At 39.1% G+C, this 24,767-nt stretch overlaps 1 protein-coding gene across 2 annotated transcripts in view; it reads left to right on the forward strand.

Moving 5' to 3' along the window:
- Positions 1 to 322: 322 nt before the first annotated feature.
- The window catches only part of bcl2l11 (BCL2 like 11), a 35,190-nt gene continuing 10,745 nt past the window's right edge, over positions 323 to 24,767 (forward strand). The window contains exons 1-3 of one of the 2 annotated variants that reach the window (XM_007551125.2): positions 323 to 2,678; positions 4,847 to 5,283; positions 11,992 to 12,107. In XM_007551125.2, coding sequence (XP_007551187.1) covers positions 2,665 to 2,678; positions 4,847 to 5,283; positions 11,992 to 12,107 — 567 coding nt within the window. In that variant the 5' untranslated portion in view covers positions 323 to 2,664. The remainder of the gene's footprint in view (positions 2,679 to 4,846; positions 5,284 to 11,991; positions 12,108 to 24,767) is intronic. The other variant, XM_007551126.2, reaches the window with a different exon arrangement.

The following is a 24,767-nucleotide window of genomic DNA, read 5'->3' on the forward strand; positions in this document are numbered from 1 at the left end:
TTTGGTTGAACAAGAACCAAATATTTTGTTGTTGGTCGGTTACCCTTGCCGAGTACATCTGGTCATTTTTAGAACATATTGGCACGTTTGCGATTTAGGGAGTGACTGATTTTCATGGAAATGTGTCCGAGTGGCTGACAAGACGCGATCATTTTTGAAACAGTTTTGTTCTTAAAGAACAAAGTAGCTGTTTGTCTGTGGTGGAAAATGTCTCAAATGCATGAAAAGCCTTTGTTGGAATGACTCTCAAATCAGCAGTCTCTGCTCATTTCCAGAGTGCTGCTGCACCATAATGAAATCCTTGTGTAATAAAGAGAAATTAATTCAAAAGGCTTGTGTTTGCATGACAACGGTGCAAACAAATGCTCCACCGTGTCTAGGTGTTTATATTTTTGTCATGTTTTAAGGAGGTGGGAAAGAAAAAAAAAACATGCGCAGAGATCTTAATAAGTGAGACACTTTCAATCAAAGTTACTGACATGAATAACACAGAGGAACCAAAACACAGGAAGCAAAGTACACGGGAGGAGAATCCAGTCCAGAATATTGGGAGAAATATTAAAAATATTATTTAGCTCCATCAATTAAAACTCTAATAAGATTCTAACACTTTTTTATCACCTCAACTGCCTCCTGTATCACTAAAACTAATGTTGCTCAAGAATTAAACAGTGAAGACAGAAACAGGAAGTACTATCAGAAACATGTTCCCACACTCTGAGACACTGACTGGTATTGATCACATGTAAATGTTATTGATGGCCTCACTCTCGTCCGTCTGTATTGATCCGACTCCTCTCTTTGTCCTTACGCCTTCCAGCTGTTGGAGTTCTGTGGACCGGATCCTCTTGTTGCCTTCAGCGAGACAAATTTCTGCATCAGCATCGCTGAATCAGTGAGCGATGTGATTTGCTTTTGCAACTCATGTTTTTGCATGTCGCTTTTGCAATTCACAGCGTTCACTTGCTTAAAGCAACATGCGTGATGCCATGGTGCGGCTTTGAGTTAATGTCATCTATTTTCTACACCTGAGCATCTGTGAACGACTTACTTTGATTCATAATACTTATGTTACGCTGCCAAACACCCATTTGTTTGCCTATACTGGATGCCAAATTAGATAAAACGAGAAACAAATGTGTGCCGTGTTGATTTACTGCAAGACCAAAACCTCTTTTTTGATCATGTGAAATAGAATTAACTGAAATATTGTGTGCATGAGAAAAAACATGCAACCTAACCGTTCCATAACCATTTGGCCATTAGCTGGAGCCAATGGAAGACAGTTGCCCCATGTTGGCCACTTCAGCTAACCTCCATTACATTCAGTCAATGGGTGGACATAAACCCAGGATGCAAAGGCACAATAAAAGCCCCTGTGCATATTATCTTAATCGAGTAGGTCTGTATTTCTTCATAAATTCCACTATTGCTTCATCAGCACTCTTTATGTGATTCATAAGTGGAAACATATTGAAATGTGTCTGCTTTCATTTCAGGAGTGGTTTTTACATTTTCAGTCTTACTCAAATCGCTTACTTGCCAATGTCAATATGTAGCAGCGAATGTGTTGAAGACATTACACATTTGACATTTGGGTAAGTATGCTATCAGATCACTTTGAGGTTGGTATTTTTGCTATGAATATTTGTAGAGTCATTCTAAAGCGTGGCGTTAGCTTTAAGGTTAACTGTGGGCGGATTATCAAAGTCACCTTTCATCCAATGTGACTGAGCTGGAGTTATTTTTGAAAAGAACGATGGTCTAAAAATGTGTCTTACTCTCTAGATGTGCAGAGTTGGTGGAGATATTCCCAGCTGTAGCTGCAGGAAAAAGGTGAATATACAAAGAACTGACTTCAACAGAAATGCACATTAAACATTTCTGATTTTTATTTGTACAAAAAGATGTAAAAACATGAACCACATCACAAAAAAAAAATAAACATTTCTACGTTGGTCTATTAGGCGATCTTCATTAAAGTTTGTGGTTGAAATGTGACAAAATGTGAAGGGTTTGTTTAATACGGTGCTATGTTCCATCACAGAAGTGAATCTAACCAGATTTTATTCTTAGTTAATATGCCGTCCACTGACATGACTCTTACTGACTGTTTTAAAACCAGCCACAAGATCATCTTCTCTTACTCATGTTGAAATTGTTTAGCTGTGTGTTCTGCGATGCGTTTTTGTGCACGTCCTGTGGCATTTTTTTTTTATTTCCCTCCACTCTCTTCCACTCACAGGTGTTTCATTTGAAACGCCAGAGGGCGACGGCGAACCGCCTATCAGCCCCATTTAAACCCTGAAAACTGCGTCACAAAACTGGGCGGAGTGATCTCAATTTATATACTGAGGACTCGGAGCTTTGGGCGGACAGCGAAGGAAACATCTCAGCAACAAAGGGCAGGCTGGAGTTTGTTTACCTCACACGGTGGAGTTTCCACACGGACTATTCAGCCACTTTTCAACCACTTTTCCCGACTGACTCTGGAATATACTCGCTTGTTGACGTCTTTCCCCTCCACTTTTTTTATTTCTTTTTCGGGATTTATTGTCACCACGTTGGACGAGTGGACCAACATTAGAAGTCCCACAAACTTGCTTTCCCACTGTTTTTGAAGTTAGGGCCAATGTGTCAACGCATGTCAGTCTTGTGACTGACATGCACTCTTTAAGGTAAGTTTGGCAGCGCGAGCGAACAGTGAGCGCGCGCATTGTTCGTCACGCCGCTGTTTAATTGGAATAATATGATCCGCCGCTTCACGCCGGCTTTTCGGTGACTGCGCTGCAACCGCGGACACTTATCTGTTGTTTGTCTGTTTGCCATTCCTTTATTTAATGCAGCATCGTCATAATTATAATAGCAGTAATAATATGTGCATTTATGGTTTAATGAGTGCTTTATTAAACTTGTAGTTGGCCAAGTACTTTGAGTAACGCGTCCATAATCACATAATCGGCTTATTTCACGTTAGTTGCTGAAATAGTTGGAATGATACTTGAAGAAAATGATTGGGTAATTACTGTGCTTTTTTAAGCTCCCGTGTTTAAGAACGACACGCTCCAGCTCCACTTCTTTATTGACCCTTCAGGCGCAGGTCGGGTTACACCGGGGGTAAAGGATTTTCGTTTATTGTTCCAAATGTTTATCGGTTTTTGTGGAAACTGTTCTTTATTTGCTAAAGAGAGAGAGAGAGAGTGGCCTTTCTTTCTTTCCTTCCTTTTTTAAAAATAAAAGTCGCGTTTGCGGTGCGACGGAAAGCACTTTTGCGCAACAATTGCTTATTTTCCCCTTCTGGAATAATAGACACACTGATTATTTATGTCTAAGCATCTCTTTATACCTTAGGATTGCAGCGCAGAGCCGAGGTCACCGGGTTTAGGCAGTACAAGAAGTAAGTAAGGATTAAAAAAACAACTTAAAAAACATTAAAATGCACTTGTCTTTTTGTGTGTAATTAGATCTGGCCATAGCGGGTAATTAGCGGTTGTTAACAACCGGTGGGAGGCGCACACGCACTGAAGCAGAATCCAGAAGCTTGCGACTTCCGTATGAGCGCACCGCTTGAGCGGCGTACATATATATATATATGTTTCTCTTAATGTCGCAAACTGCATGCTTATGGCGCAATCTGAAATGTCGCATTTTCTTTCCGCCCCACAGCTTACATAAAAACACGCAAACAACTCCACTACAGAAGTGTACGGTGACGGCGGTAAAGTGCACTTTGGACGGATTTCCTGCAACATTTCATCACACGGTCGCTTGCTTTCCTTCCCTTTCCTCTGCCTGTTTTTCCTCTGTCTCCCTCCCTCTCTCTCAGTGTGTGTGTGTGTTGGCAGCCGCTACCCGTGCGATCGAGTTGCTGCTTCGCTTTCCAGTTTCTCCTCGTGTTTGGATTCACGCACAGATCCTCGTGGGATTCGTAAAACAAAACAAAACAACAAAAAAGTTACTGTAATGTATCCACCAGGAGAGCGAGCGGCGCGTCCAGGTCAAGTGCAGTAGCCGTAGTGCGTAAGAGGAAATGGTTATTAAACTTGCGTCTGCGCATACAAACAGAAAGAGTTTGCGCTAAAGACAACACCACCTAAACACAATTTCTTGATTTTTTTTTTTTTAATGCCAACCTGGAACAGAGGCGGATCGTTAAAGCTCGAAATGCAAAATTACAAATGAGGGAGCTTACTGTTGTACTGAAGCTACACTTCTGAGCTTTCATTTAATTTAGCATATTCTGGAGATACTGCAATAGGATCCCATTAAAAGCTTCCAGATTTGTCTCTTGAGGCGGGTTCGTTTCAGGTTGACTGCCTGTGACGCAGTTAAAGTCACCCCAGCCGCTTCCTATATGTCGGATTTGGGTTTTTTTTTTTTTTTTCCTACCCAGCAAAAAATAAAAAAATAAACAAAGACTTGCCATAATCAGCAATTTCTGACAAACAATAGATACTCGCTGGACGTCAGTTTTGGAACAGGAAACTGGGTTTTACCGCTTGTGCTGAGAAACAAATATGCTGTGGGAATCAGGTGCTGTGGACGCCGATGAAAATAATCCAGACAGGCCCCACAGGTGGAGCACCGACTTCCCTGATGTAGAGACACTAGAAAGGTCAGCGCGCTTTAAACGAATAGAGTGTAAAAGAAAAAAAAACACGCTGCGATTCCGCATTTCTAAAAATAAAGAATTGCAGAACAAAGTCCAGTCGTGACACAGCAAGTTGCGCTGCATGCGCAGCTGCGGCTCCCAAAACCACGCAGCACAGACGCGCAGAGGGGCTGTTGTAGCCAGGCAGAGGGGATGAAAGCCCACGCTCACGGTGACGCTCTGTTCATCCAACAGACCGCCAAATCTGCTCGATGGCTCGACCGAAGTAACGCCAGCAGAGGGGACCGGCGGAGACCCAGCATCGTCAGCGCGAACACCACGTTCCTCGAAGCACACAGAGCGGAGCTGCGCGCCGCAGGCGGGCGCCTCCACAGCCGGGGGAGGAGGAGGAGGAGGAGGAGGAGGAAGAGGGGAGCCGGACGCGGACTCGCCGCCGTGCTCCGTGAGCCCGGCCAGTTTAGACGTCTTTCGAAGCAGGTCGATATTTCGCCCTCCCCGCCGCTCGTCCAGCGGATACTTCTCCTTTGACTGCGACTCGCTGCCGAGCTCCCCGCTCTCTCCGCACCCAGTGACGGCTGATAAAGCCACGCAGACCCCCAGCCCCACCGGCCAGGTGATGAACCACGCCCTGCAGCGAATGGCTGTGGAGCACGGTGGACTCGGGCTGCACGGTGAGCAAACTTCAGTGCACTGTAAAAAAAAAAGAAGAAAAAAAAAAGAGGTAGGGGCGGGAAATTTAGAAGATCATTCAGTTTTAAACATTATATTTTATATTATGATTAAGCATGCTAGTTTGTAGATGGGGTGGGTGTACAGGGAAGGCTGAAATAGCAACGAAGAAGAAGAACGAGCCAACTGAGCCCAGACCTCTTATTGTGATCACTCTGTTCACCTGGTTTTGTCCTACTGTGTTAAAACAGAACAATAATAAAATAAAAAAAATGGTCAGACTTTAAAGCATGAGATATTAGTGAAACAACATCTGATGTTGGTTTTGAATTGATATTAAGTCGGCAGATACACCTTCTCTGAGGCATAAGAATGAATAATGCACCGATGTGTAAAAGTTGTTACCGTTATGGCCGATAATCGATATTTACCAATATATATATATTCCACCATTCTTTCAACATCTTGAAAAGAACAACCACACCACTGACTTCCCCACTGCATCTCTGCTTCAGTTAAACTCCCCACAGTCCTGCTTCATCACTATTACAGTCACATGACCAAACAAATACCACATGACCACCCTCCTCTCCCTGCCTCTCCCCCTTCCAAAACATCAACAACATAGAAACAAATATCGGCTGTTAATATCGGCCCAGCTTTATGTATCAGGCCAATACCGATGTTAGTGCCGATATATCATGCATCCATGTTAAGAATCTCAGCTCGTGAGTAAGTTTGACTTTAGCATTAGCGCTGCCGCTAATCTGGCTAAAGCTTGAAACGAGCTTAAATTGTTGCTCGTCTACAGGAACTTGGTTCATACATTCCTAACAACCCTTATGAAAATTAGCTTTAAATTTCTCTGCTGGACACTACACATGAGAAGAAAAATGTACTATTATTAAAATTTAAATAATCCGTTGGCTAATATTTGATGTCCTCCAAAATGTCTCTGCATAGTGTAAGTTGCCACTAAAATAAACAATTAACTCAAATAACCTGTGAAATTCTCAGAACTTTCCTTTCCTTAAATTGTGATTATTTGGGCTAAAGATGACAAGTGTTGCTTAGGGGGGAAAGAAAACAATCTGCTTTGCACGTGAAAGCCAGAGACCTGACTGCGCAATACAGGCTGCTTCAGATGTTTTCACTGACTGCAGTTTTTGTGTGGGTGTGCAGCAACATGCGAAACCAGACAGAAGCCCGACGCCCGCTCCTCAAGCGCTTCTTCATCAGAGTTTTGGAGGGGCTGATATTGATATTGATAGTAAATATACGAACAACTCTCAGAAAACGTTTTTCTTTTTCTTTTTTTTTTCTTTTTCTTTTTTTGCCTGTTTTGTCTGTTGGAGTTTTCCTCGTGAGGGATGACTGGATTTTCCACTAATGCGTTTGCAACTCTGTCAGATGAGTGAGTAACACTCACGCTTTTACACATTCTGGTTTATTGACTAATACTTGGCTCAGGTCAGCCTGTTGGCTCACTGAGGAACCTCTGACAAACTCAGGCAGAAACATGTATCCTCCCCTGATTCCCTCATGTTGCCCATGCCGCTTTTACACAGAAATTCCCAACTCAATGTGAAAGGAAAAGAGGTAAAAGGGGAAGGGGGGCGGGGGCTGTTCTGTTAATATTACTCACCCTAAGGTAACTCATCAGTCATTATAACAAAAAGAGAAACAGACCAACCCATTTTGCCTTGTGTCCTCCCAGTGCAACTGATGATTCAGCAGTTTTCTCGTGCGACTTCCATCGCTAAAAAAAAAGAGTAGGATATGATGATGATTATTGTTATTATTATTATTATTATTATTATTATTATTATTATTATTACTACTACTACTACATAGATCGTTTCTTTTTAAAATCAATAAGTAAATCCGACGTGGCATAGCAGGTTTTACCGCATTGTTCTCTGGAGTCCAGCGCTCCATTTAAACTGCAGTTTGCTCAAGATGCACCGTAAGACATTTTGGTGTAACAAAAGGAGCACACTTCCTCTTTAACACCGGATGAAAAGCGCACACCTAAAGATGACCTGCACCAGCGTTTTGGTTAAATGGGGAAAGAAGACAACAGAGTCTCCGAAGACACAGACGAGCTGCTTGGAAGATCGGAGGAAAGGATGTATCAGCTGACACTTTTTAGGAAGTGTTTGTCATTTGAGTCCAGTCCTCAAACTTTTTGTTTCTTTGTTCACCTAATTCTTTCAGTGGGAACGCGAGACGTCTGATGTATAAATTAGTCTGACAGGACATCCTGCTGACTTTAACCTGCCGGTTACAAGGTCAGGTGCAGTGTAAGGGCCGTGTGATGTCTGGTTTCCCTGGGATTACTTCATGGTGTAACCATTCCCAGAGGCTAAATAATCTGACAAGCATTGTTAGCAGCAGGTATCGTAGGACAGAGCTGTTATTGTATCACCATTTGTGGTCACATGTCACTTCCCTCTCTTTGTGTAAATAAGCACCTACGCCACACAGTCAGCTGTGGTGGGTGGCAATCTGGATCTCAGTGATTTTTATTTATTTATTTATTTTCTTCTCTGTCCCAAATGATATTAAGCGGAAGCATTGCCGTAGATTTACATGCCAACACATTCAGGATTCAGCAAGCCTGTCTTAGTGGCTGCACATATTTGAGTAATGTAGGTTTTTATCATGTAACACATGTGGTTAGAGAATGATGCAAAGCAAGCAGAAGATGACGGATCTGTGAATTTTGCAGAGTGTGTTCACTAGTGAAACAAAGGTTTCAGTTTGAAACTCCGGAGAATTGAGAAGAAAAGCTGAAGAAGGAGGCAATGCCGAGTCAGCAAAAAAGGCGACTGCTTTTCTTGTCTCAGTTGAAATCTTACTGTGCTCCCATGCGAGCGGAGAGCCAAATTTATTTTCTTTCTTGCTTTATTCTAATGCCCTAAAAAAAAATAGCTGTCAGCTTGTCAGCGGAGGATTGACAAAGTTCTTCCTCTCGTTTAAATTGCTTTGTCGTTCTCATCGTACAAGTGAATGTGTCGAGGTCTCAGGGATGTAGACTTCCAAGACGTGCGGCTGGGATGGTGGAATCAATGGGGCGTGGCCTATAGCGCGCAATGTACAATAACGGAGATGAATTTTGCAATATCCACATGACTTATGATAAATAAACAAGTAATTTAACAAAGTTAGTGTATTTCTGACAAGCTCACCAAACACTTTACCTTCTAAAAGATTTCTAGGTGGCAAAAGGTCACCAAATATGCATAAGAATCCTTAGATAATTAGCTAACACTTACTGTGGTCAAATATGTTCTTTTGTGATATGCGTGTTACATACAAATTTACAACATATCGTGAAGGTGTTTTTGCATGATGCTCTTCTGAGCTACATATTTTGTGTTGAGACTCCGTGTGGAAAACATGTGTAGCTCACACCTTAAAGGTGTTAAAGTAAGTACTGGCTGTATTTAGATCGCCTCAGTGTCAGGATGACAGGACACGACATCAAAAACTGATGGATTTTTCAGGTTGTATCGTTTTTAAACACCAAAAGAGGCATGACGTGGAAAAAGTTGCTTTTTTTTTGTTATTATTGTCTTACAGCAGCCAGTGAAGCGTTTCACGGAGTTTCAGCAGTTCTCATGGTCCTTCTGATTCTGTTTTTGTGTTTGTTGTTTGGTTCGATTGAAAAACAGAGCGAAGCACGCAAGGCTGTCACCTCCAGCAATAAAGATCGAAAATAGTGCTCCAGTGGACTTGTTTATATCGGCATCATCTACAATAGAAGACCTTTTAAGTGCTGTGCTGCTGGCTAAAGTTGCAGTCTGTGTTGACTGGTAGCTTGGTAACAAAACTTGAGGCAAAAATAGGGCAAAAAAAACAGCAAATATTTGGAAACAAGCCGTGAAGGAAAAGCCCTAAGAATATAGAGGGATCCTCTCGGATTTCACAAATGCTGCACAAACAAACATTTTACTGTGCATTAGGCATGAATGGTTACATTTAAGTTCACAACGAATCAACTGAGATTGAATTATGTCTATGCATATCTCTGTGTTTATTCTAGAGATACAGTTGTGCTATCTCCAGATGCTAACAGAAAACCGTAAGAAGCGTCAGGGTGTTGTACTCTCTAAAAGAGAATATAATACAAGTGATTAGCTTAACTGATATCCTTGTGTCTCTTTTATTTTGTTTTTTTCTTTTCCAGCCAGACAGATAGTAATCGGAAGAAACCAGCTCGCATCTGTGCACAGGTCACTCATTAATTGCGCACGTTAAGCAGTCAAAATAGGCCTGCATCTCTTTTGTGTGACCCAGACGGAAACTTTATGCATCTCAGGCAGTCGGCTTTGTCCATGACAATGTTCAACAGATAAAAACACACGCGCAGTGCTGCAGCATGTCATGTGTTGTCGCCAGCGCGCAATAAAGGCTTCAGATATGAAGAATGTTTCCTTGTTTGCGTATCGGATGCCAAAAAGTACCGTAAGAAGGATCAGTTTATCTTCTTCTTGTCAGAGTTCGGTTTCTCTGCACTTCCTCATGCAGCAGCAGGAAGAAAACACAATAGTCGGCTGTCTAGAGACTCAAAGTGAAGCTGGGTGGAACATTTTTGTTTTGTTTTTGTTTTTTTACTTGACATGAACACCTTCGTAATAGAAGAAACAAACAAACAAATACCTACATAGATTGGGTGATCAGTTTTTATTTGAGCTGATAAATCAGTATAAAATAAACCCACATGCTTAATTGGACTAATGTGTAATCAGTTTTCATATTCAGTCTGGGTAACTCTTTTGAATTTGGACTTCTTCTATAACAGATTTAATTCACAACAAAGTTGTAAACATCTTTTTGGACATTTGGTTCCCTTTGGAACAAAAGGGCAAAGTTGTTGAGTATTTTTGTATTCTTTCAAATAGGCATATTTTTATGATCACGCCAAACATTGCTCGTATTGGTTCTCTGCCCTGGACAACATGAACATGGGGGTGCCATTAGCGCTAACACACAGTGTGCTCTTTAAAATAAGTTTTTTCCCTTAAGAGTCTGTTTCTTCTACTTGTTTGCATGTCAAGTCAATGTGAAGCTTTCCCAGCCACGGCTGGCGACTGATACTGAACCTAGCGTCCGATTCACCGCTTTTGACACTAATTTAATGATCTAGTTCTTCGTTTAAAAATCAGCTAAAGGTGCAAACATCTCTTGGGTTCTTTTCGAATTCGGTAAAACATTTTTCATGCAGCTTAATCACATTTTGAATTAATCCTCCCTCTGGATAATTTGTTGCAATGCTGATCAAATCTACAACTAATTTATAAATGCTGAAGATTTTTTGCTGATTTTGACACTTTTGGAACCCTTACATGCTGTGCATTTGATATGTAACAGATAATTTTGCTTTGCTTAACTCTGCTTTGTATGGTTATAATTTCTTTGCGCTCTAAAGCATTTCAATTGTTCACTGTTTACAAGGCATATATTTGAGTGAATTGACAAATGCTTGTCTTCAGTTTCCAGCAATGATGACACATTCTGAGCCTTTGCAATTTTTCCATGTCTCCTGATTAAAACCGTCTTAGCCATGCTTCAGTAGCGCCTGATGGATTTATCGCTGAATCAGTAGCTTCAATATTGAAGGATGTTAGAAATATTAAGTCTGGGTTTCATAACGGCGCGAATGAGTCATAAGCGGAGATCGGTAAGAGGTCAGAGCCTTTCATACTCATACTGTAGTTCAGACTGAAAATATAACAGATAAACCACAAAAACAAACGCAAACACACACACACACACACACACACACACGGATGCAGAGATACAAACATGTGCTTACACGGTCAGCTGGTGTGTTTTTTTTTTCTATCACAACTGTCAAAGACAAATTTTACATGTTATATTGTAAGTAAGTAAATAATAAATATATTTTAAATATAAGTAAATAATAAATATATTTTATATTATCCATTTCCCAGAAAACACAGTGGCATGTTTGTCAGAGTACATCTACAAACTTCAATGTATTTTATTGGGATTTTAGGTGTCGGATCAACACCAAACAGTGTGTAATTGTGAAATGAAAAGAAAATACATGGTACATGGTATACGATACTACCACTGCTAATAAAAAGAGATGTACTCAGTCCACTCTTTTGGATGATATCCAAAAATACAATTCAGTGCCACCACTTACCTGTAGAAGTCACGTGTGTGGTAAAATCTCAATAACGTACACTTAAGTTTGTGGTTGTAATGTGAGAAAACAGAAAAAAAGACTGAAGGTGTCTGAATACCTTAGCAATGTGATACTAACTATAAATGTAGAAGAAAATGTTCTGTGACCCAGAATAGCACTGGGTCACCCATAAGTCAAACGGAGAAGCCATTGAACATCATACAGAGCTTTGTAGAAGCATCCACTGAGTTTAGTTCTTCTGTGGTTTCCTTTAATGCAAGGAGTCATATTTAAAATATGTCAGTGCTCAGGTTCACTTGGTTTTCAAGTCTAAACCCCCGACCACAGATCCTCTGTGATAACATATTTTTCATGTTTCACTTAAATGAATCATAGTTGAGCGAACTATAAATTTAACAGGGAAGCTCTCGTCTTAACACCTAATCACTGCAGAAAATGCTGCTTTTGACTGTTCTGACTCATAATGTTCCACGTTACGGTTTTGCGAATATGCTGAAAAAACTACTGTGTTTTCTGCTCTCTGTTTCAGGGCACTCTCCCAACCACTATAGCACTATTAACGCGGCGCGGGATATGCAGTCAGAAAACTTTGGTCGTCAACTCCGTGCTATTGGAGATGACTACAACAACCACCTGATGGTAAGGGTAAGAGTCAAACTCTTCTCAATGTAAAGTTTTGTGCAATACATCCGTAAATGTATCTAAATTATTTGAGCGCTGGTGAACTTAACCCCTCACTTCCTGATTTTTATTATTATTATTATTATTATTATTATTATTTTTTTAAATTTTTTTTTTTTAATGAGGTATTTGCTTTTGCTTGGCAGTTTTTGCTGCTAAAGAGATTTTTCAGATATTTTTTTTCCTTTTTCATCGTTACAGTATTTTAATTAGTAAGGTTTGTTAGTTTGAATATGACTAAATCAGCTGCCTGAATTAATGCAAAGTTAAGGTATGAGGCAGATTAGGGACATTAGGCATAATTGGGAATAAAAGTAACTAAGTAATTTTGCTGGTAGTGAGTGGCTCCGTGAATTAAAGTTATCTAAATTATTTGAGCGCTGGTGAACTTAACCCCTCACTTCCTAATTTTATTCAAAGGTATTTTTTTTTTAAATGAGGTATTTTCTTTTGCTCGGCAGTTTTTGCTGCTAAACAGATTGTTCAGATTTTTTTTTCATCATTACAGTATTTTAATTAGTAAGGTTTGTTAGTTTGCATATGACTATTGAATATTCAACTGCCTGAATTAATGCAGAGTTAAGATATGATGCACATTAGGGACATTAGGCATTATTGGGAATAATAGTAGCTAAACAACATTGCTGCTAGTGAGTTGCTAAGTGAATTAAAGGGAAGCTTTGAAAAGGGAAAAACTTGTGCTATTAACAATATGGATGAATTATTTTTGATACTGTTACTCACCAAGAGTTTTGAAGATTTGATATGTTTTTGAACATCATCACTGTGCTTCAAACAGATTGGGATAATGCTAAGCCACTAGGCTGCACACACCCAGGTATTTCTGTGTCCTTTTTTTGCAATAACAAAACTGTTTATTTATCATTATTTATTATATGCAGTGATACAGGCAGAATAGATGGCATGCATTTGAGGACAAACGTTTATTTTCATCATCTAATACTTGAGACTTGACTAAAACTTATGAACTTATGATGACTAAATCAATGAAAGCTGTGACCAGTCAGTATTTTAGCTAAGCTAGCTAATGGTAATGAAAACACTGGCCCTTCAATCACAACCTGATTATGATCAGCAGAATCATAATTCAGCAGAAATTAAACATTCACAGAAAAGACAAGGGGGAAAAAAGAGACGAGATGCTGTTTCTTCATTTAATCATCTAGTTTTAAGCAATGAAAACAAAGTCAAAAGCAAAACATTGTGGCACAAATTGTGGTGCAAATACCAAATTATTTGCGCAGCACGTTAAGCTGCTTATATCCTAGCTGTCAGGGATGAAGATGAAGCAAAGTGTTCACAGATGCTGAAACCAAATCTCAGTGCCGGTTTACCTCTGCCGGGTTGCATTGTTTGTCACCTTGTGGCATCAGTGTGACTGACACACTTTTCCTTCATACTTTGCCCTATTTCTTAAAACTCTCTTCTGCAGTAATCCAAAAATAGATAAGTCATTTAGCTCCTGTCTCCGATTGTGACATGAAATTACAGTTGCATTAGCCTGACAATTACTTCCTTGAAGACATGATTACATTATCAGAGGGAGCATATAACCACTGACTAGACTCCGTTGTAAATTTGAATAGCCGCAGTAAGACTCGATTTCCTCTTGGCTTCTGATTCCTTGGCAACGTTTCTGCATGTTGCATCATCAGAGATTTACTTATTGTCAAAGGGCAGACTAGCAAACTGGAAAATGCGGAGATGAAGGGGTAGAGAAGAGTCTGTGCTCATTTAAATTCACTTTAATCTCATCAGAGTAGTGAGCTGAAACGTAAAAGTCAGGAAAATGCACGACAGGAGTTTTATATCCCTCTGAAGAGCTTAAAAAGCCCCCATAGTGTCAGAAGCTTAACATCTAGAAAGCTTTAAGTCTGCATCTCAGCAGTTTGATGCATCACAAATGTGCTTCCACCTATTTTGTTTAGTGTCTGATTTGGTAATGAGCAGCATCAGGAGAATTAACCCGTTAGATGTTTTTCTTTATCGCACCACTTGTAAAATCCCAAAAAGCCCATCAAAAAATAGTTGATGCTCTTTCTTTACGCCTTTATTTTATATTAACACAATTAATTTTTAGGATTTTTAAAAAATTGTAGCCTCCTGTATATAAATATATTTTCCAGGATTATTAGTAGAAAATGTGGTATTGTGTTGAAGATAACTTATGCTTTTTAAGTTGCTTTTCTGTAGCCTCTAATTACACCAGCAGAACACATGTTTCTGTGGCCCATATTCATAATGTTGGCTTGTGTTTCTAACAATTTGTGTGCAAACAAATTCTACATGCAATATATGTGAAGGAAATGAAACCCAGTGATCTATTTTGTGGATTATTGGTTGGATTGTCTGTTTGAGGCGTTAAATAATCATTTATCATTTCAGTGGAGTTAAATCTGATCAGTGGTGATGGTTACACCTCACTTGATGCACTTTCCAGTTGCATATCAATAGCAAGCATGAAGAATGTTTTGTTTTTGCACCAAAAAAGAAAGGAAAAGTCTGAAATTGGAAAAAACCCTGAAAAAATAAGAAATTGTAATAAAACCTGTCACCTGGTGCACACTGTCCAACTCCATCTTTCTTTGGTTTTGAGCAGCAAATCCCAGCAGGCATTAGGAATCTCATGTAAAATTACACAACCTTGAAATAAGTAGAACTTCAATTTGAAAAAACAAGGTTTATTTTGAAAGACCTTTTCTGGTCACACTACCTGTGTATCCTTTATAAATGTGCGCAAAAAACCCCACAATTTCGCAACTACAGTGTTTCCACAACATATGAAACGCGATTAAAATCACACATGAATAAGTTTGTTCTCGCGATAAGTCTTCAAAAAACTTGCTGTGACAACATCCTCCTACCACTTCCTGTTGTCTTCTTCATATTTTCCGGCAGTAGTAACATCCGGTCGTTCGTCACATGACTTGTGTGATTCAAAAAAAGTGTTGCCTTTTCATTTTTGTAAAATACACACAATTTAACACAGCCAAACAAACTACCTCATCATAAAGCAAAATTTTTTATATGAAATGAATTTTTTTGTGAGTTTATTTTTTTTCTTTGGAAATTTGTGTAATTACATGGCCAAAGGAAATGCAGCTAAAGATAACTTGAAATCCTTGGGTTTGAATAGGAATTGAATTTTGGAATATTGGCACTTTTATTTTGAAAAAATAAATGTTGATTCTCTTGTTGAATCTTTAACGTAGACCTGTAAGGGTTTTGAAACCTACTTCCAACCAATGTAAAACTGAATCTTTTCTTATCTGCTATTCCCTATTAGTTTATCCCCTGTTTTCATGTTTTACAACTTAAAACACAACACTCAGTTGCACATTTTTTATCACTACTACTTAGTGCTCTAACATCAGGACGAATGTAATGTGATCCTTATGTGGAAGATTTCCTGGACTGGTGTTTGGTACGTGATAAGAGTCATGCAAGGCCAGGCTGCTTGTTAACCTCACTGCTGTGATTCAAATGGTCACCAAACGCAGGCAGAAGGGTGGATGAATGTGAGTCAGCACCTAGTCACATTTAGCAAGTTGGGGGACGGGGGGCAAAATCTGAAGTGTGTCTATATGTGTGTGAGCGTGCTTGTCTTTGTGGCAAACCTAATTTGAACATGGCTGCAGAGTTATCTGGCGTGTGCGCATGCATGTGTGCTCGTTCTTGCTGTAGAACACTGAAGAGGCACAGATAAGAAAGCGGAACAAGGAGACTCGTTCCTTGTTTTCTGGCAGGCAAAGTTACACATCGTTTGACAAATCACTGCTGCACAGCACGTTTCAGGCTGATCGCTTTTAATCACTTGCTAGGTAATGCAACCTTCCTAAAATGTAAATTTGACTAACACTTTTAATTATTTAGCTATGACGTGTTCAGTTACATTCACTCCCAGTGGATTTGGTTTAAATTTGAAGAAAAAGACAGCACTACCTTTGATTGAATCCTGCGCTTTTGAAGCAAAGTAGGATGAAAAGATGTGAACCAAGCTTTGCGTTTAACTGCAGACTACATTCTTCCCCATCTGGATGTTACAAACCACAAGCTGTTCCGTGACCTTCTTCAGGTCTTGACCTCTTAAACAGCTATACCACAACGATTACTTAATCACTGAGCAATCTGCATAGGCTATAAACCCGTGACAGCATGAGTCACGGTCATCTTAAAGCCAGTAAAATCTCTATGGTTTTCCCAAGTATCACTTGACTTAAGGTGAGTCACAATTTCTTGTGTGAACTCAGGCACAGAAGAAGTCGTACTCTTGGTAGCCTGACCTGAGTAGTGAAGAAATATGAAAGAAAAACTCATCAGAAAAACTTAGGCAATCCCATGAACTAAGCAGGCCCACCACATTGGCTTATTCATGTCTGGCCCTTGTGCTGATGTGCTGTTCTTTTCAACAGTGGTCCCCAGTTTCCTATATTTTTCCTTTGTAGCAAAGCAGTTCCTTCTTTCAACACATTTTCATAGCAGATTTTCATCTGTTTTGGAAGATCTAATCGTAGGGCCTTTTTATGTTTTAGGAAAGACAGAAAAACAGTGAAGCTATAAAATTATATCCCTCTTCTCACTGACAACAAAATATGCTTTAATATTTTATTTTCTGATTTGTTGTAATAAGGACATTTCAGAACGTTTTTATTTTTTGTGATGTACCAAGAAATCAACTCGCAATCCTCAACAGCTCTGGCAGCTGGAAACTCAAAAAGTTCAGTCTTTTTCAGGCCAGTGAATGCACCATAACGGGTCTCACCAACGTTAACATAATTTGTTATGGTGGAACTTAACAAGTGAAATCATGTACAAGAAATATTGTGATTAATTCCTGCAAGAGAGTGAGAAAGAACAAGACTTCAGCAGATAACAGGAAGGCTGAACAGATACTGCAAAGTTGACAGGACTGTTGGAGAAAAAATGAGCTCTTTCTCCTACTATTTTACTTATTTTTTGTCAAAAAAAAAAGTAAAATAAGAATCAACAAACCAATAATATGTTCATAGGCCTGTCACAATAAACAATAAATCAATTAATTGCATGATAAATTAAGACAAGTTTAATAATTTCCATTTGCATGATTTATTGTTTTTCTCTTTCTACCAAAAACTGGATGGTAAAAGTCTTCAAACCGGTGTTTTGGTCTTAACTAGCCCTTTCTTTGAAGGACAGTTTTGTTTACAGATACGTCATAATTCATTTTATTATTATTTTTTTGCTGTTATTAATTTTGCACATTTAAAATGTCTTCCAGTTCCAGTGTTAAATGTTCACTAAAATGTAAAGTTTATTAATCTTTGAGAATGTGCTTATGTCTTTGAGAATTATTATGCCTTGACCGCCATATAGCTTGAAAGTTGTCTCAAAGCAACAATGTTATTGTTTATCACGAAAACGTCTGGGGTGAATTTATCGTCCAGTAAAATTTGTTGCCGTGACAGGTCTAGATGTTTCTCTGAGTGCAGAGAGTGATCTGATTTGTTTTAGATTCACTATGCATTACTTTTATGGAAAGTTGACTAAAGACGGATTGTTGTAAAGATTGTGCTTATCCAAGCTTTCTGTTTCGCTACACCATCATAATAGAGTTTATTTCTTTGGTGGCGAAAACAGCCTTCACATTTTCTTGTTTGAAAATGTAACTAATGTGTCTAAAAACGTAATAATTGTCTCCACAAAATATGTAAGGTGGAAAAACTACATTAAACATTGAAGCACACCTGAGGATGTTTTATGGTTCAGTTTCTTGAACCACTTCTCCATGTTTTCCCATTGTTAGGTTTTCTGTGAAGAGTTAGCCTCCTGTGCCTGCACTGTTGACAAAAGAGCTTATTTCAGGTTCAGTGCCTGGAAGCCAGCGGGGAGCGAAGGCAGCGTATGGCTGTGGAAGATTTTGACTCATTATCTGTAAATACACTAATTCAGCCACACGGCGCTGCATCACATCCTTTTTATGCCAGAGAAGTAACTAAAACTCTAAAGTACATGATTAATATAATCTTAGTGATTTATTTATTTATTTTTCTTAGCATAAAAAATAATACAGGGAGTATTTTTCATTCTGTACTTTTAAATTTGCTCCCGTTTCTTTGTCCTCATCTCTTCCAGAATCTCTCTGTGTCAGTGTCTCGGTTAAACATTTACACAGCGCATGCACGATCGTTGGTGTGTGTTTGTTTTGAGACATCTGTGAATGTGCTCAGAACGATGTACGTGCCCATTTCTGTGTGGTGTGTCAGCCTGGTGTCCGTGACTGTGTAGTTTCATTACGCCTCAAACCTGTGGTTAGAGAACTCTCAGGGAGGAGAGCACAAGGTCTAATTATCCTGACCAAACACACACACGCACACGCACACACACGCACACACAGAGGCACACACGTACTAACTCCAAATGCACAATCCGTCATCCGTCACTAAGAGGTGAAACCCTTTGTCTGTACGCAGAAATAACCCTCAGAAATATTGTGGACCAGTAGGGTGTGATTTCTTGGCTGCTTATGTCATTCTCTGTGTTTAAGAGTGTGTCGAAGGAAAAATAGTGGGAAAAAAGACAGGATACTTTTCCTCTACCTTATCGTTTTCATTAACCTGTGCCATTCAGGTCAGATTTGGTGTTGAGCCTGATTGGAGCCTGGCTAGCTGAAAGATTGTGTTGTTGAATCGTTGTGTTGGATAAAACCATTTGAGTAACTCAAGGAAGGTTTGTACTAAAAATAAAGAAGATAGAAAACAGTAGAACAGGAATCATTTTCTGACTGAAAGTTTTCTTTAGTCCAGTTTCTGCAAAGCGAGTCTCGTGCCCCTAAATGTCAAAGTATTCAGCAAGTCTCCCACTGCTAGTCATTGAATCTGGAGTATAGCAGATTCAATGTGCTATATTTGTTGTGTTGTGTGTTTTACAACACATTTAAGGTTGTAAAATCTTTGCAATTCTTTTTTATTCACACTCCAGGATATGTCAAACACACCCAAATGTTCTGGGTAGTGTGTTTAAGCTTCAAAACCTCTGTTTACCTCTGCTGCCTGCAAACCTGCCTGCTGATGCCAGGTGCTTCTCTCCAGCCCCTCCTCCACTTTGGCAGCTGAATTACAGTGAATCCCCAGTCCCAATACAAAGTCACCTATTAGCAGATTTGTCTGTAGAGCACATCTAAATTATTCAAAAAAAGAAAAAAAATGCAGCTTTGGAAGCTGAGATACCTCGATGCTACCTAACATCAGTGCATCAGTGCAACGTCACCCCTCAGCTCCTTCAGACTAGCCAGTGGCATTTAGCAACCACCTGGTGGAATTTTGCACCTGCTGAGTAAAGTTAAGTTATGTTCATTATACGAGTTACTTCTCAGTGAATCGCTGGTAAAAACACTGTTAACGGGTTGGTAACCTTAACCTTTGCCCCTTTACTACCAAGGCAAAGGTTTTTAGTTCATCTCATAGGAAGGACAGAGTTATCAGTGTGAATAATAGACTTCTCAAATTTAATTTGATATATGGAACCACACGCTAGTTTTTATCTGCTGCAACTGGACAAACGGATGTTTAAAAATGTGTCAAAAAAAAAAAATTAAGAAAATGAAAGAACTGATTCTGAAAAGGAACCAAACACAGTTCAGACAAGTATGTGCTGGAAAAACAATGAGATAACTGGTTTCAGAACATAATGATCTTGACCCAGAAAGGGATGGTACAACACAGATGGGAAGTTTTGACGTCACTGGCACTGCTTTTTGTTTTTAGGCCAGCCGCGATATAGAAATGTAGCAGCCCTAAAAACACAGTTAGAGCTGTGAGTCCCATTTCAGTACGTACCAGTACATCCTAACCACCCAAAGTACCATTATCCTGTATATCGATTGCCTTAAAGCAAAGAAAAAAACAAACAAACATGCTACCACTATAAGCACCACATCACAAATTTATGGCAATGACACCAATCTGACCAAATTATTGTTCTTTGCGTTTTACAGTTGGTGTTTCACTTAGTTGTTGGATCTTTAATGTTGTTTTGGTTCAGCCAAAAGTTGTTGCTGAGCTATAATGTTACATTTCTTCAGTGGGTCCCACAAAGAAAACAAACTGTAAAGACATATTATGGCACACTGACTTTGCATGCAATTTCTAAATCAGTGCATGTTTGAGAGTGCCTGTGTTTTGCTGGCTTGCATGTAAAAAGATAATTGGCAGCCACAAGCCAGGGAGCGCACACATGACACTCTCGGAGACTGCAAGTTTTGTGTTTAAATTTTGCTTGAAGGTCTTGTAGAAAATATATCATTTAAAAACGTTTTGAACATTTGGAGGTTTGCATTGTGGCAGCAAGAAATTAAGAGGAAGGAAGGCAGAGAAGGAATATAACAAAGCCCGAGTCCCGTAATGTGGTGTGTGTGTGTGTGCGTGTACGTGTGCTTGTAAGTGTAGCTTTGTTTTGAGAGCTATTTTTAAGAGGCAGCATAGTAAGTTGTGGTAACCAAATAAAATCACATGAGCTTTTTGGCTGACTCAATGTTTCCACTGTGAAAAGAGCGACACAAGAAGAAGAGCAAGAAGGCAAGCTGTGAAAGTTAGGATTTACTGCAATGGAGATTTGTCCTCCTCTGCTAAAATCCAAAAATAAAACGTTATAACTAGCCATTTAGCAAGCAATATTACGTGAAGCAATGAAGAATTGATTCCATTAAAGATTTTGTACAGAAAGACACCCCAAATCATGCATTAAATCCTAAATCTATATAAAAACAAAGCAAACAAGCAAGCCCATCAGGACTATAATAAGTCAATATTCTATGTACTATAGACTTTAATAAGTTAGGATTATGTTTCATTTGGTTTTTTACTGAAGTCAGAGCTTTAAAATGGGAAACATGTCACACCCTAGCTCGGATTGTTCTAGTTACGAGTCAGAAAACACTGCTTATTGTTCGTTGTTATGGTACTTACTCCTTCTAGCAGTACAAACCAATGCCAATGTATTTCTTTCAATTTTGTGTGTTAAAAATGAAGAGGAACATGTTCAAAGATAGGTATGTTTTTGAGGGCTGACCATATATTTTGGATGAATAATCAGTATCAGTCTGATAAATAAAACTGGGCTGATATTACCAAACAATGTTTATTTACATCCAGTTGCTGTTTGTTCCTGGAGGGCGAGGGAAGGAGGTTGGTCATGTGGTATTTGTTTAGTCATGTGACAGTGATAGTGAACCAGTTATCACTGCTTCAAGAGTTTATCTGAAGCGTAGGAGTGGTGAAGTCAGCAATGTGGTAGTTTGTTTGTTTTTCCCAAAGTGTCAAAAGAGTAGTACTACTTGAAATGTATCAAGTAGGGTACATTACCAAAAGAAAGTGTCTGAGCACTGAGCCTAGCGTTGCTCCACTGGAAAGACAACAGGACAAATATGTTTGTTCTTGCTTTGACACCTTGAAATAATATACAAGTTTTAACCAATAGCGAGGCATGCTAATTTACTCCATCCTCTAACATAGAGATAGCTAATTATATTTGCTCATAGTGACGAAGCAACAGTAAGATCCAGGAGGATTAGACCCTTTTCGCCTCGTCATAAAGCAGATTAAAACATGGACAGTAGCCACTCTTGGACGTTAGAAAACTTAAATGATCAGCTGTTGGTGTTTTTATATGCCAGTGTTTATAATGCGTTTCTGTAGTCTCTTAAGTTATATGCCTGGAGATCGTTTTTGTTGCAAGTTTTGGCTTGAAATCCCACACTCAGCCTGCAGTTTGTCAGCTGAGCAGCACATCTGTTTCTAGTTGTGGTGAAAATCCAACCCTTCAATCTGACTGTGATGTATTACCATTTATCAAGATAACTCATCAGCCCTATTGTTAGCCATAGTTTATGATTTGTATTCTCAGCTCTCAGAACATCACCGTTTTTATTTGGATTAAAGCACAAGATTTAAAAAAAAAAAAGAAAAAAAAAGATTTGTTTCTAATAAATTTGCATCTAATCTTTATTCCGACCTTAACAGTTCATTTTCTGTTTTTACTTTTTATTCTAAGATACAGGTGTAACATTAAATAAATATTTTTCAATTGCCAGACAATCTTTTTGTGTTCAGAAAGCTAAAAAAACTGAGAATTTGACCACTTTTTATCTGAAATAATTATGTTATCAGTTACAGTACATGGGCAGTTGACCAGGGCTGCATTAGAAAGGGGGTGCACAAGCACAGGATTTAAAAAAAGCTAATTATTCATCAGTTACATCTTTTTTTTATTGTTTTTGCATATGAGTTGGAGCCCCCTGTTTGCTACTGAAAAACAATAAGAGGTTACATTGCACTCCTTCGTATAGCACCTCCAAATTTTAAAGATTTCCTGCATTTTGATTGGCTGGGGTATGGATGGGCTCGCTCAGGGTGCCATTCATGCAAGAACCACAGGAAAGAAAAGAAGACATGTCATTTAAGTAATGAAGGTTAAAAATAATACAACTTTGGAGCGAAGAGTGGGGCCACAAAGTCTCCATAACGACTATTAGATGCCCTCTGCATCCCAGCTGATTATAGAGGAGGCAGCCAGAAAAAAAATCAATTTCTGCCCAACCACCACAGATGCAACAAGTGGCGTTTGCTAATTGTAGTTGAGACTAACTGTAACTGTTTGTTTTGGTCCAGCAGAGCTAAGATTGTGGATGATTTGTTGATAATTTCACTTTTAGGTATTGTGGCATGATGCTGTGGGCTTTTTGTCTCCAAAGGATCGCAAGAAAATTTTTATCATGCCTTCAAATATGACTCCAAGAGCTTTAAAGGCAGACATTTCTGGAGTAATTATTTAACATCAGTCTACTGGGTAACTATGCTGCCCTACACATTTAAAAATAAGAAAAGCATGTCACTGAATGCAAAATTAGTCTTTATCTCGACAAAACAACTGATTAAGATATAAACTGTTTTCCAGGAAATTGCCTACCACAACACTAAATGAAGGAGTTCAAGATATAGAAATGTAATGTTCCAATAGATTTAGGATGACACATCGTAAAGTAAAGTAGCATTCATGCAGCAAGGTTTCAGTATTCTGCAGTTCAACCATCTTTAGTGTCAAGTCATTGCTGTGGTTGATGAGGTGAAGAACAAGTTCCAGAAACTCTGCCAAGAAAAACCCGCAAGCCTTGTTTATTTCTTCCACAGTGGATTTTGCGATAGATAAGTCATTATTTTTGCAACGATTAACACTGCTGCAAGCTAATTACCTGTAATAACAATATTGTTAGAGTTTCCAACACAACTTTAGGTATTTACACACTGCAAGATATTTTTTTTTCTCGTAGCAAAACTGAAACTTTTGATAATAAACAGAAACCCGTGTTTTCTCTCTGCAATCAAACATAACACTCTCCTTTTCTTTTTTTAAACTTGTGTGCAGACGCTGACTCAATGAGTGTTCACTCGAGCTTCTGCTCTGACAGAAATTCTGATGTATGAAGATGGCAGACATTATGGTTGCAGAAACGAAATAAAATTACCCCCCCCAAAAAAAAAAAAAAAAAAAAACTCCCATCAAGTTAAAACTTTAGTCTTCCTTTTTCTGCCAAAAACAACAGGCCTAGTTGGTCAGCTGGGGACAAATGAGCATTAACAGTACTGAGTCTGTAGCTGGGTATTTGCTCCCATGATGTTCCCTTAAATGTTGACTTGAAAGTTTTGAAGGTTCCTAAGGCGATGATATGAAGGAAAATATACCCTGAAGGAAGGAAAAGTATCACATGTCCTGTCAAAATAAAGTACTTATCCAGATGTGCTTCAATTCTTCATCTATGGTGGGAAATCCTACACAGTAAAACTGAGTTTAGGGTGATATTTACAGGTAATTGTGTACATAGTCCAGAACAAGAAAGTTTCTATTTCTGCACTTTGCTTCTTTGCTATCATTGCTATTGATTGAACTGGAGAAGCTGCGAAGCCCAACTTTATGGACAATCCCCATCTGTGTTTCTCCCTTCCTACTGTATATCCAACCTAACCCATCAAACAAAGATCAGCTTTGTTCAGCCAGAGGGAAGCATTTCCAAGCTGGGTCAAAACCAGCCAGTATGCAGCATTTGGACCTTTGCTGCTTGTCAGTGGCGGGGCGTTGAGCGCTTCAGCTCTTCTCTGAACTTGGCCTCAGAGCAAGAGAGCCACTCTCGCTGCTCCTAGCAGTAAAGTCAATTTTACTATCTTCACATACCAGAGATGTCAAGAGAATTTGGAAGTTAAGATCGACCCCTGGATTTTTATATTATCGCTTGAGGTGCGTAGCGTTCGCTGCAGTTCCCGCTTTTGAATGGTGGATGTCACTGCAAATGAAATCTGCTTGTGTCCCACAATTGGTAGTGGAAGAACTGATAGAACAAATGTGTTGCTAGTAAACTGATTCATCTACAAAACCTGTCCTTTAGATCTTAATTTTAGGTATTTTTAGAAGCATATGTCATGTTTTGTGAAACAGTCTGTTGATTTGCAACTATGCACATGCTTGTGAAAACAGAAGTAGCCTACTTCCAGACCTTTTTGTGCTCTTCCTGCTACATAAGCACCACTTGCGCTGCTTGTTGGCTGCTAAGCTGCCACTATGCTTTTACTCCGCAGA

This window comes from Poecilia formosa, unplaced genomic scaffold (genome assembly GCF_000485575.1).
Source record: "Poecilia formosa unplaced genomic scaffold, Poecilia_formosa-5.1.2 Scaffold40, whole genome shotgun sequence".
NCBI classification, from domain to species: domain Eukaryota; kingdom Metazoa; phylum Chordata; class Actinopteri; order Cyprinodontiformes; family Poeciliidae; genus Poecilia; species Poecilia formosa.